This window comes from Salvia hispanica, chromosome 1 (assembly GCF_023119035.1).
Source record: "Salvia hispanica cultivar TCC Black 2014 chromosome 1, UniMelb_Shisp_WGS_1.0, whole genome shotgun sequence".
Classification (NCBI taxonomy): domain Eukaryota; kingdom Viridiplantae; phylum Streptophyta; class Magnoliopsida; order Lamiales; family Lamiaceae; genus Salvia; species Salvia hispanica.
In genome coordinates, this window is record NC_062965.1 from 44,197,414 (window position 1) to 44,210,937 (window position 13,524).

At 32.8% G+C, this 13,524-nt stretch overlaps 1 protein-coding gene across 2 annotated transcripts; it reads left to right on the forward strand.

The window, feature by feature from the left end:
- The first annotated feature begins 399 nt into the window (after nucleotides 1-399).
- On the forward strand, nucleotides 400-4,202 carry LOC125216465 (type I inositol polyphosphate 5-phosphatase 4). Of its 2 annotated transcripts, none has more exons than XM_048118181.1 (10): nucleotides 400-820; nucleotides 916-1,003; nucleotides 1,355-1,426; nucleotides 1,566-1,656; nucleotides 1,739-1,843; nucleotides 1,941-2,574; nucleotides 2,653-2,846; nucleotides 2,926-3,034; nucleotides 3,115-3,692; nucleotides 3,829-4,202. In XM_048118181.1, the coding sequence occupies exons 1-9, from the start codon at nucleotides 791-793 to the stop codon at nucleotides 3,487-3,489; spliced, it is 1,698 nt and encodes a 565-aa protein (XP_047974138.1). In that variant the 5' UTR covers nucleotides 400-790; the 3' UTR covers nucleotides 3,490-3,692; nucleotides 3,829-4,202. The 2 variants fall into 2 exon arrangements, with proteins under 2 accessions (XP_047974138.1, XP_047974144.1); XM_048118187.1 differs by having other exon boundaries at nucleotides 1,569-1,656.
- The last annotated feature ends 9,322 nt before the right edge of the window (nucleotides 4,203-13,524 follow it).

Genomic DNA, 13,524 nt, shown 5'->3' on the forward strand with positions numbered 1-13,524 from the left:
TAAACCCAATAAAGCCACTGCAAGATTACCCAAAACCCAATAATCTAGACATGTTTTCGCATGCATAATTTCTCCCCAAAACATTCCACAATCTGTAAAAATGCCCATATTTTTCTTTATCCCATTTAAATAAAACAGTTTATGTATGTGTGCTGAGCTGTATTTAACCTTTGTTAGTTTCTCAAGAAAAGTTGTAAGTTAAAAAAAGGTGACTAAATCCAACCTTCCCAAATGGCCTTTTCTTGCTTCTTCAAACTGAATTTTCATCATTATTTTTTATATTTTTATATTTAACTCAGGGCCCTTCACTGTGTGTATATATGTGTACGTGTTTTTCAAAACATTTTTTTTTGGTACCCCTGTTTCTCCCCTCTCTGCACTTTATTCTCATGAAATTTTAGATACTTTTCTCTGTGCTCATAACGAGATTTTTGAGGAGAGAATACACATAAATTTCAATACAAATTCCCATTCTTTATAAGTCATTGTGTAGTACTTACTGCAATTTTCCTGTCTCTAAATTCACAACCCTCACTATCTCACTCCTCTCCTCACTTTCTTGATTTTGCCTTCATTTCCTTTTCTCCTTCTCGGATTCAAAAAATACAACCAACTTCTTAAATTCTTCAATTGAAAATTCGATTTCCAAAAAACTGACTTGCACGAGCGCCTGATTTCCACTGCTGCATTATTTTTATTCAGTTTTCTCACCTAAAAATCCCATCTTTTTTAGACCCTTTGATTCCGAGAGTGGAGAAAGTGTTCAATCATATATGAATCGGTGGAAACAATGAGAAATGGGAACTCCAAGAAAAGCAAGGTTTGCATCTTTGAAGAAGAAACCATTACTGCATTGATGATTTTTTCAAGATTTCTGATTAATTTTTCTATAAATTTCTGTTTCTTGATATTAAGTTTTCATGGCCGAAGACATTGGTGAAGAAATGGCTCAACATCAAAGGCAAAACTGAGGATTTTCACGCTGATGACATCATTTCCGGAGGTAAAAAAATGTTCATGGTAAATCTAATTTGGGTCTCTGAAGAAGGAAAAATGGAATCTTTTTTATTTCTCTGACATTTTTAAGATTAAATAGAAGGTGCTCATGTGCAATTGGTGTGTTGAATCACAGTTTTAGATTGCTGCAGAGATTTCTGATATCTCCAATCTGCTGAGCCTTTTTTTTTTTTCACATTCTGCATCATATCTCTGTAGTTACCTATATTTATTTCAAGCTATCCCTTTTTTCCAAAAATAAAGAATTATGTTTTGGTTTCGTGCAAATGTGGGTCATATGCTGCAACAGTTGATGACTTTAAAAACCTTTTTTTGAAGTATGTTTTTGCTTTTTCAGGTGTTGATGAAGAATGGAGGAACAATTTCAGAGAGAGGGAGGAGGCATGCACTATCAAGAAAAGCAAAACAGGTTCAGACACAACTGGTTTTCCCTTTAGGACCACTGTATATCATTACTGGCCATTATTAATCTTTGCAAGCATTTTAAAAAAAAAGTTCCTTTCTTGTTTTGAGATTTGTGTTTGCTTACTTTCTCCTATTTGGTTTAGTAGAGAGATCAGGTAGACGAACCTCAGATCGTCTCCGAAGAAGTAAGATTGATCTTGAGGCCTCCCAGCTCACAGATGTGCATAACTCTAGGTGTGTGTTTTTGAATTCTAAGTTTGTGTGTTTCATCACTTATCACTTTACTATGCATAATGCCTTTATATTTATGTATCAGAATCTTTGTGGCAACATGGAATGTGGCTGGGAAATCTCCACCTAGTTATCTAAATCTTGAAGAATGGCTGCACACTTCGCCTCCAGCGGATGTTTATGTCCTAGGGTGAGTTTGAGTCAGTCGAAAATCGTCTTCTTTTTGTGTTTGTATTGATTGCTGCTTCGTAGTATTGATGAAGGGTTGTTTTCAAATTTTATTTAAGGTTTCAAGAAATTGTCCCTTTAAACGCTGGTAATGTTTTGGGCACAGAGGATAATGGCCCTGCTAGGAAATGGCTGGCACTTATTCGAGAAACGCTGAATAGTCTACCGGGGAGTAGTGGCAACTGTCGCACTCCTTCACCGGTGCCTGACCCTATAGTTGAGTTAGATGATGATTTTGAAGGATCCAACAGGGAGAATGCTTCCTCTTTCTTCCACCGCCGTTCCTTCCAGTCATTGAGCCATAGCATGAGGGTGGTCGAGGATGACAGCTCGATGTCCCAACCAAGGCTTGATCGTAGATACAGTGTCTGCGATAGAGCTATCTACGGCCGTAGTAGGCCAAGTGATTACTGTTACGATCCGAATGGGAGGTGGGATTGCTCCTCAGATGATGATAATAACGGATTGAGTGAGTCCCATTGTACTTATTCCTCGTCCATTCCATACAATGGTTCTGCTTCTATGGAGGATAGAGACAGGGGTCCTGTTCAGTCGAGGTATTGCTTGGTTGCAAGCAAGCAAATGGTGGGGATTTTTCTCACTGTTTGGGTCAAGAGGGATCTAAGAGACGCAGTACGGAATCTGAAGGTCTCGTGTGTCGGTAGAGGCTTGATGGGGTATCTTGGAAACAAGGTATGGTTGTTGAATTCAAGAATGAGACTACTTTTGTAGTTAAAGCAAAAGGCAAAGTCTTATTGTGTGTTTTGGCAGGGTTCGATATCTATTAGCTTGTCTTTGCACCAAACGAGCTTCTGCTTCATTTGTAGCCATTTGACCTCTGGAGAAAAGGATGGTGATGAGCTGAGGAGGAATTCCGATGTCATGGAGATTCTGAGGAAAACGCGGTTCCCACGAGTTCATGGCGTTGGTGACGAGAACTCTCCTCAAACAATTCTTGAGCATGAGTAAGTTCTTCATATATTTTTCCAGTATGTTTTTAATTACTTTTTCATTCTTGATTTGATTTTGAAAACCCTTTTCCAGTCGAATCATATGGCTCGGGGACTTGAATTACCGAATAGCGCTATCTTACCGATGTGCAAAAGCTCTCGTTGAGATGAGGAACTGGAGAGTTTTGTTAGATAATGACCAGGCAAGCAAACTATAATTTCATCAAAGCTTCCATTTTACCTTTAAAACATTATAATGATCGATTTCTGTGCTTCAAAACAGCTTCGTGTAGAGCTGCGACATGGGAGAGTCTTTACCGGATGGAACGAAGGGAGGATATATTTCCCCCCTACGTACAAATATTCAAACAATTCTGACCGGTATGCAGGTGAAGATATGCATCCAAAAGAGAAACGAAGAACACCAGCGTGGTGTGATCGTATATTATGGTATGGCCGTGGCCTCCAACAACTATCATATGTTCGTGGGGAGTCTAGGTTTTCCGATCACAGACCAGTATACAGTATATTTCTGGCAGAAGTCGAGTCCATCAATCGCAACCGCATCAAGAAAAACATGGCTTATTCGAGCTCAAGAGTTGAGGTTGAAGAAATGCTTCCATATGCACATGGTTATCTTCAATCGAATTTCTTCTAAATGGAATTCAAATTTAGCTTCTTCTGCTCATTTGGATCTTGTGTTGGACCATGAGATTAGCTGCTGCCCTCGACAAGTACGTTGTTTTCTCCTAAAAAAACTCAAAATCTCCTGGAGGTTTCTTTCAGAAGGTTTACAACTCTTACATGGAGTGGAGTTCCTATTATTCAATGGTTGATTTAGGAGTCCTTTAATGATTTGAGGTGAGTTCGGATTCCCTTTTCGTTTTCGTTGCTCAATCATTCTACTTTCATTTGCTAAACCTATTACATAAACAACTTATGTTGACATTCACCTATATTGGTCATGTCCTCGTCTAACATTGGCTCGTATTTGCAGATGAGATGGAGGGAGACGGTGATGATGATTCTCGACTCATTGCTAAAAATGTATGGTGCATCACTTCAAAAGTGTAAACTCTGCCACAATGTTTCAAACATCAAGAAATGTAGAGAATGCAGCAAGCAAGCAATTAGGCTAGAAATCTCAGTTTCGTCGTTGCAATAATAACTTATTCGTTCAATATCGTAGGTTGATGGTGAACACCATATTGAAACTCAAATTCTTCTAGGAACATTTGTATACATTAGAAAGTCATGGCCAATTGAAGATGGCTATTTCAACTGTAAATGAGCATTGCATTCAAAAAACATTTTTGTTTATGAGGTCAATTCTTTCATTAATCAATGATGTATATAGTTCATTTTATTGAATTCTTTTTTCTTGTGCCTGTGAAACTCTAATATTTGTTGTAGTGTGCAGAGGATATATAGGCTAGTATGAAAATTTTCCATAAAACATGGATGGTGAGCTTGACCATCAATGGTTTTAGTGTCTCAAAATTTGAGGGCTCTATGCTACTTTAGTAACCTCAAGTTTACTTGTGTATACATTCTTAACTTTTGCTTTTTGTTTGTTGTGTGAGAGTCTGTGCTCTTTGTTGTAGCCATGCTATTATTGGGAAGTCTTGAATAAAACCTAAGTCCAAAAAGAAGTGTTGTACTCCACTTAATATGTTATACCCTTTTGAAAAAGCATGTGAGGATTAAGGAGCCAAGACTATAAACAACTTTAGATTTGTGTAAAATTTGAGGGAAATCACTTATTTATATTAAATTAGTGATGAAATCACTTATTTTTGAGTGATTTGTGTTAAATTTGTTACTCGTATTTTAGTCAAATTCTCGTTGGTAATTTTAAAAATCAGCCGAAAAGATCATGAACATTAGATTTGTTAGTAATTATCTCGCGGAGAAGAAATCATCTTTTTATATGTGAGAAAAATGCGAATAAATCCAAAATTATAATGTTTCCATTATATTTTTAAAATTGCGATTTCAATAAACTTAGGTTTTTTCTGACAATTTGACCTTTATTAACATACATCAATTACATAAAGTGAATCACGAACTTTCACAGAAATCCTCAGTTTCATTACCTACGCATAAAATATAAGACAATTGTGATATAATCGACGTGTATAACAGTTAACATAAAATATGGAATAAAATTAAAAGAGAGGCATAAAAGAATACTACATTTGAAAAAGTGGCTTTGAGTTATATACTTACTAATACTAGTATAAAATTTGCAGCTTGATTTTATCTGTTTTTTCTCCTTAATGCGCTATTTAAAAGAGCATAAACAACCATGATAACCATTATCACACAATTAATATCATAAAATATTTATAAATTAAAACGAATGAAAAAAATGAGAGAAAGAGGGATTGATGTATAAAATAGCAAGTACAATTGTTGGAAGAAAAATAGCAGCAGACATTTGTCCCACAATACCCATGGAATATTAACTACGGATTCTGCTTCCACCCAACAAAATCCAGTGCCAAAATCAGCCTTTTCCTTTTCCTTTATTCATTCCCACTGATTTGATACTACAAGCATATTAAATAATTAGATTAAATAAAATATTCAGAGTTTACATCTGATGGTTATATTATAACAATACCTGTTTGGATGTTTCTGATTTCCGTATTGTGAGATCGTCCGATTACCGTCAGATGTGACATATGTCGATTCATTTTTCTCTCCTCTTTTTTAGTTTCTCTCTTTAGCTAATCGTGTTAGTACTAAATAAATACTCCCTCCGTCCACGAATAAGAGTCCCGTTTTTCTATTTTTGTCCGTCCACGAATAAGAGTCCCGGTTCATAATTACCATAAATGGTAAAGAGACCTCACATTCCACTAACTCATTCCACTCACATATCATTTAAAATTAATATATACAAGTGGGACCCCTATTCCACTAACTTTCTTCCACCCACTTTTCTTAATATTTCTTAAAACCCGTGCCATTTAGAAATGGGACTTTTAATCGTGGACGGAGGGAGTAAATTTTATTATGTACTGTATTTGTTTTTTGATGGAACATGATTTAGTACATACTACAATTCAAGATACATTTAAGGGTGGTGATAAAATTCTAAAGTATGAATGTATATTTTAGCATGTATTCATTGAATATTAATGTATTCATTCATGCATTCATTTTGGATGTGTAAGTTGAATTGCGAGAGAGAGCGGAGCATAGTTTCGGTAATTTTTTTCTTATGCATTAAGTGAGGACTCTCGGAGATGAATGTTTTCGTACAAGTGTATTCGGAACTATTTTCATTATGCTAATGTTATCCCAGTCTATGTTTGATCATTACTTCTTGACTCTTATTAATCTTTAATGATGTCTAAAATTTTCACTTAAGTCTTTGTGACCAACGAGTAGGGAATATTATGAAATTGATTATCCTTTGTTTCTAAGTGAATATCCATCCATTGCCAAATCTCCTTTCTATATACTCTTCTTTTAATCCTCCCGTAGTTACTACTTCTCGAGTTTTATTATCCTTAGTAAAGTGTGATCGTGACATTGATATATCACACGACTTCTACACACTGGTTCACTTAATTTTAATACACCCTGCAAACTAATTTGCAATGTCATATATTTGACAGAATATAAATAATTGTGAAAGTATTGACAGAATATAAATTATTGTCACATATTAGTCATAAATATGTTGTGTATATATTACCTTTGCTAGCTTGACCAATATTAAGATATTGGCCGGTGTTAAGGTAACATTTTTGTTACTATAGATTAAGTGAAAGATAAAAAAAAAGGGGAGACAAAGATCTAAGTGGGGATGGGTCACCTGTTCTTGCTTTCCATTTTCAGGACATTACAACCCATTTGATTACTTTTAATTAGTAATTTATTTTGCAAAATCAGCATTCCTTTTTAACATAGGAAAATAGAAATTCAGTGAATAATTTAATACGGACCGGTCACAATGTTACTTCATTATGGGACAGAACATCAATATTTAATTTTTATAAGAAATTTTAGGGCGATTCTATCGTTAATATTGTCCCGACAAGAGATTAAGAACCGATTAGTGATAAGAGTTTGTTTGGAATCAAGAATTATAAAAATGTAATATACACGAGGGTAAGTAAATATATATATTAAAAAGCTTATTCTTTGAAGTATAAATTAATAATGTTGGGTCATATAATCACATGAGCCTAACCAACCAAAAAGCCTCAATCATGTCAACGTAAGCATAAAGATGGCTCAACTCAAATGTTATGTTCTTATACAGTGGATCCAAGAATTTCATATAAGGAATGTGATAAATAATTATATTGAATCATTTTATATAAAATAATCATTGTATATAAAAATGGATTATTTTTAATATTATTACTTTTACAAAATCACTTTTTAAAATATAGATTCATATTAGGAATGTGATAAATAATTATATTGAACCATTTTATATAAAAATAATCATTGTATATAAAAATGGATTATTTTTAATATTATTACTTTTACAAAATCACTTTTTAAAATATAGGTTTCTAGATATGTATATAATAGATAATTTATTTTAGTTTAAAAAGAGTTTTAAATATTAGTAAAATAAAACAATATACTTTATATTTTCTATATAATCTCAAATATGAGCATAGAGTAGTGATATAGGGCAAGTACACCTTAAGTATATAACTAGAGAATAAATTTCAACCACAAGATTAAGAAATCAAGGGCTGAAATTCTGCTTAGGATTTCAAATCTGATCCAGAAAATTACTTCACTATAAACAAGAATTGGTTCACTATAAGTAGGCGGGGGTAAAATAATCATTTAACAAACAAAGCTGGGTAAAACATGAATTTCTCTCAATCGGATAATTTTTCTTCAGCCCGTCATCTCTTCTATTCAAATTCTCCATCGATTCTCTATCGGTTCTCCTCTTCTGCTCGAATTCTCCACCAATTCTCACTCATAAACATTGATTCACTCTATCGTCGCTTCCATTGGTTGCTCATTCCGTCGTCGCCTCCATTTGGTTGCTCATTTCGTCGTCGCCTTGGATTCAACATACCTATTGCCTTCAATTCATAAACGTAAGTTCGTCGGCTTATTTATTTGAGGAATGATTCATTTAACCGATTTTCATTGCATTTCACTTTAACGATGGAGTCATATTATGCTTATAGTGATGTAGTCAGTTAACAATGGAGTCGCATTATGCCTATTCATTTCAATTTACAATGAACTAGAATGTAGAAATATAAGTGTACTGTTTTGACATATGAGTAAAGTATATTAACTCTACATAGAGTCATATTATGATTATAGTGAACTAAACTATTGCGCTCACAGTGATTGTGCAGTTTTGGTCTTACACTCACTATCTTGGCCTTTGAGTGAAGTAAATTATGGTTATAGTGATGAATATGTTGTTTATTGTGATGAATATGTTGTTTATTGTTTATCATGAAGTATACGATGCTTATAGTGAAGTATTCTACGGTTAGATTGAAGTGTTTGTGATCCATGCTTATAGTGCACTATTTTTTCATCTTAATGAAGTAAAATGTGCTTAGAGTGAAGTATTCCATGCTTAAAGTGAAGTGTTTGTGATTCATGCTTATAGTGATGTGTTATATCACTTTAGTGAAGTAAAATATGCTTAGAGTGATGTATTCCATGGTTAGAGTGAAGTGTTTGTGATGCATGTTATTAGTGATCTGTTTTATCACTTCAGTGAAGTAAAATGTGCTTAGAGTGAAGTGTTTGTGATGCATGTTTATAGTGTACTATTTTATGAAATAAAATGTGCTTAGAGTGAAGTATTCCATGCATATAGTGAAGTGTTTGTGATCCATTCTTATAGTGCACTATTTTATCATTTCAATGAAGTAAAATGTGTCATGTTATTAGTGATCTGTTTTATCACTTTGGTGAAGTAAAATGTGCTTAGAGTGAAGTGTTTGTGATGCATGCTTATGTGCACTATTTTATCCTCTCAGTGAGGTAAATGTGCTTAGAGTGAAGTATTCCATGCATAGGGTGAAGTGTTTGTGATCCATTCTTATAGTGCACTATTTTTTCATTTCAGTGAAGTAAAATGTGCTTAGAGTGAAGTATTTCATACATAAAGTGAAGTGTTTGTGATCCATTCTTATAGTGCACTATTTTATCATTTCAGTGACGTCAAATGTGCTTAGAGTGAAGTATTTCATTGTTATAGTGAAGTGTTTGTGATGCATGTTATTAGTGATCTGTTTTATCACTTTGATGAAGTAAAATGTGTTTAGAGTGAAGTATTCCATGGTTAGAGTGAAGTATTTGTGATGCATGCTTATAATGCACTATTTTATCATTTTAGTGAAGTAAAATGTGCTTAGAGTGAAGTATTCCATGCTTATAGTGAAGTATTTCATGCATAGAGTGAAGTGCCTGTGATCCATTCTTATAGTGCACTGTTTTTTCATTTTAGTGAAGTAACATGTGCTTAGAGTGAAGTATTCTATGCTTAGAGTGAAGTGTTTGTGATCCATGCTTATAGTGTATAGAGCTTCAAGTGAACTAATAAATGCTAAGAGTGAAGTGTTTTACCTTTGTAGTGAATATATAATGCATGTCTTATAGTGTTTTGCCTAGTCTAAATTCAGTGAAGTGTATAGACCTTAGAGTGAAGTATATGATGATTGTTACTATGGTGATCGGGAACAAGATTGAAAATGTATTGCCTAAAAGAAGCAGCAAGGAAATACTCCAAAGGTTAAGAGCAAAGTATTGCAACGCATTAATGTTGTCGGAAACAAACCATGAGTCACTGAATAACTTGGAAACAACATCAAAGCATTATGAAGAATGTAGCAACAACATGGAGATAGATGTGGAAAAATGATTGTAAACTTCAAGCGTTCATGACCATTTGTATGAAACTGATATAGTCCATAGTATGTGTCATTTAGTTCAATATAAAGCTCATCCGTTTCAATTAAATTCAATATTATGTTGACTATTAATTTACTTCACTGCAGAGCATATTTGCTTCACTATAGAGCAGTTTTATATCACTGTACACAAGAGTTACTACACTATATAAGCATGCATAAATATACATCACTATAAACATATACTAGTTCACTAAATGTGCAATATACATCACTATATGCTCAATATTCATCACTGAAATGAAAAAAAAAGTACATAAGACATGCTCAATACAATTCTGTAAGCATATTGCAGTTCACTAAATGCTCAATATACTTCACTGTGAGCATATATAGTTCACTATATGCACAATATACTTCACTAAAATGAAAAACAGTAAACTAAACAATATTGTTTACTGAAATATCAAATATCCGTATAAACATCATATTTACTTCACTACAAACAATATTTAATTCAAGATAGAGCATATTTACTCACTATAAAGCATATCTACTACACTACAACGCATATTGAGCATATTTACTTCACTGTTAATCACATATACTTCACTCTAACGTCTTTTCACAACATACACAATCATTCTGAGCAACAACACTTAATTGATAATTACCTTTAGATTTAGTTTCTCCTTCCTCTCAAGATGAATCAAGATCGAAATAATCTTTCGATAAATGTATCGGAATTGGATCCATGTGATAAGGAATCCAGACGTCGCGATCTGACCGGGAAGCGACGTCGCGATCAAACGTGAACGAATTTGGCTGAATTTAGTTCAGAAATCTCACAAAACAATTCCGTTGAATATGTGAACAAATTTAGTTGAGATTGGAAGAAATCAGCGCTTGAATTTGGAAGAAATCGGCGCTTGAATTTGGAAGAAATCTACGCTTGAATTTCGGAAGAAATCGCACTTTGAATTTGGGAGAAATCACGTTGGGTTTGAGATATTGAATTCATGTTGATATACTAATTCCAAAAATGCCCTTGGGCTATTATTTTTAACAAAAATCTGGAAATTTGTTTAACCTACAAGATTAAATTGGAGTAACAAGATGTGTGGCTTAGATTTATTCTCTAGTTATACACTTAAAATTAGTTAGACCTTGATCATTCCTCTACGAGGATAATAAGAATCCATAAATAAAATAATTATATCCAACCACGGAGTATGTTTTATTGTGAAAAAACAAATGGGAGAACATATAATAAATTGTTTTATTTAATTATACATTAATTAGAAACCATAAAAATTAGAAATGATTATATACAATGTTTAACAACCGTATAACATTTAGCAAATTAACACAAAATATAAGAAATAATAGGAAGAACAAAAAAACGAGGCAGAGGGAGGCGGAACATAAACAAAACCTAATAGTAGGGGTGAAAAATCGTGTGTGTTGTGTCGTTATCATGTTGACACGATAATGACACGACTAGGGCTGGGGAAAAATACCGAAAAAATGATATATCGCTCGTATCGTATTGAAAAATATCAAAAAATTATCGAATTTTCGGTATATCGTAATTTTCGATACGATATGGTATCGTATCGTAAGTTTTCGATACGATAACGATATGAATTTCCTTATATCACGATATATCGTTTTATATCGAATATACGATATATATCATATATATCGAAACATATTGAAATTCAATACATATTGAAGTTTAAAATTATGAATGTATATAAATCCATTTAATTCATTCATATATTTAGAAAATATATATATGAAATCCTAATAAGAACACTATTTATTTTATTGTGTTGAAGTTTTATTAATTTTTGTGTTATTTTTCAGTTTTGAAATTATATTATTCGATATACATGTATTCGATACGATAACGATATTTCGATATATCGTATCGATCTTATGATATATCGAAATATAGATACGATAACGATATTGATATTATCCATATCGAAAGTTCGATATATCGAAACTTTCGATACGATAACGATATGAAATTCTATCATATCGATATTTTCGATACGAAACACGATACAACATTTTCGATACGATATATCGTATCGATCCACCCCTAGACACGACACAATAACAACAAACACGAACACGACCACCCTTTAAGAAAACTCTAAACACGAACACGAACACGACCCACTACCCTCAGACACGAACACGACACGAACCCATTAACGACACGAACCACTTCGGGTCAACACGACACGATAACAACATATATGACACGACACAATAACGACACTATAATAATAATATTATAATATATTAATATTATTTCTAATATTAAATTTTAAATTTTAATTTTAAATTTTTAAATTTTAAACTAAATAAAATAATTATAATATATTAATATTATTTCTTAACATGTAACACGAACACGACACGAAGTTTTCGTGTCGTTATCGCGTCGACACGATAAGGATACGAACGTAATAACCTTTGACACATACCCATTAATTTCGTGCGGGTTCGTGTCATGTTATCGTGTCGTACCAAAAATTGCCAGCCCTACGTAATAGTAGTAACAAATTAAAACAAAAAAACTAGACATCTTTGTAGAAAAGGCACTTGATGGGATTCGAATATGGGTTCTCCTATTTGATATATGGGCATTTTACCACTAGGCTATTTGTGGTTTTGGGGGTACAATTGTACCCCCTTGTTCTTAATTGCGTTGCCGCTGTTCTTAGAGCATCTTCAACTATTTACACTAAACTCAAACCCATTTTAGTGTAAATGACACATCAAATATGATTTTACTCCAACTATTTACACTAAACTCAAACTTAAAAGAATATTCTCTGCATTATACCTTTTTTACTTACAAAATTTGAAAAACTTTTAGGTTTTAGTTTAGTGTAAACTTAAAGATAGGTATTTTTTTCTCAAAAACAAAAAATGAGATTGGTTGTTAAGTACTATTGGAGCTAAATACCTATCCCATTTTAAGTTTTAGTGTACCCACCTTGGAGATGGTCTTAATAGCGCAATTAATGATAAAAACGTTTTATCATAATGAAATATACCGCCAGAATTATCACAACTTCTGAAACGAATATGATTTCACTACCGTAGTTAATTATTAGTCTAATGCACAAATGAAGCATTAATATTTGATTTGAATAATAGTACAAAACGTGATTTAGAAAATAATTCAACTTAAGCCAATACTTTGTTCGCATGATGCAACCCAAAGTAATCAGTTAAAGTAATTATTCATTGGTCTAAACAATATCGATCTTAAATTTTTGTTAAATTTTGATTTTTGTCACAATTTTAAATATCGATCATAAAAGTCAGTACTCTATAAAATTAGATTCACAATCATCTCATGATAAATACTTTAAATAAAATTATTATATATTGTGGAAAATAATATGTGCACATCAATACCAGTAAGCTAAAAACGATATAGTGTATTTATAAAGAACACAATATCATTTTATTGAAACACCTTAATATATGTATATTACATGTGGGGAACCAAATTTTATTTGATAATTATAAAAAATTCTACTTATAATTTTTAAAGTTGCGAGACAAATCTGACTTTGATCAAATTTCATGATTTCTTCTCGCAACTTGGCTCATGATAAAATTTGTCCTTCACTTTTTTCAACCCAGATTGAATTCACATTTCATTATAAACTATGGAAGATTGTTTAGTTCTTTGATATTGCGTGTATACAATGACATAGACTAATATTGTAGCTGATAAAACTCCAAAATACTCAGTTTAGATAACTTTTTAATATACTCGATCCATCTGTCCC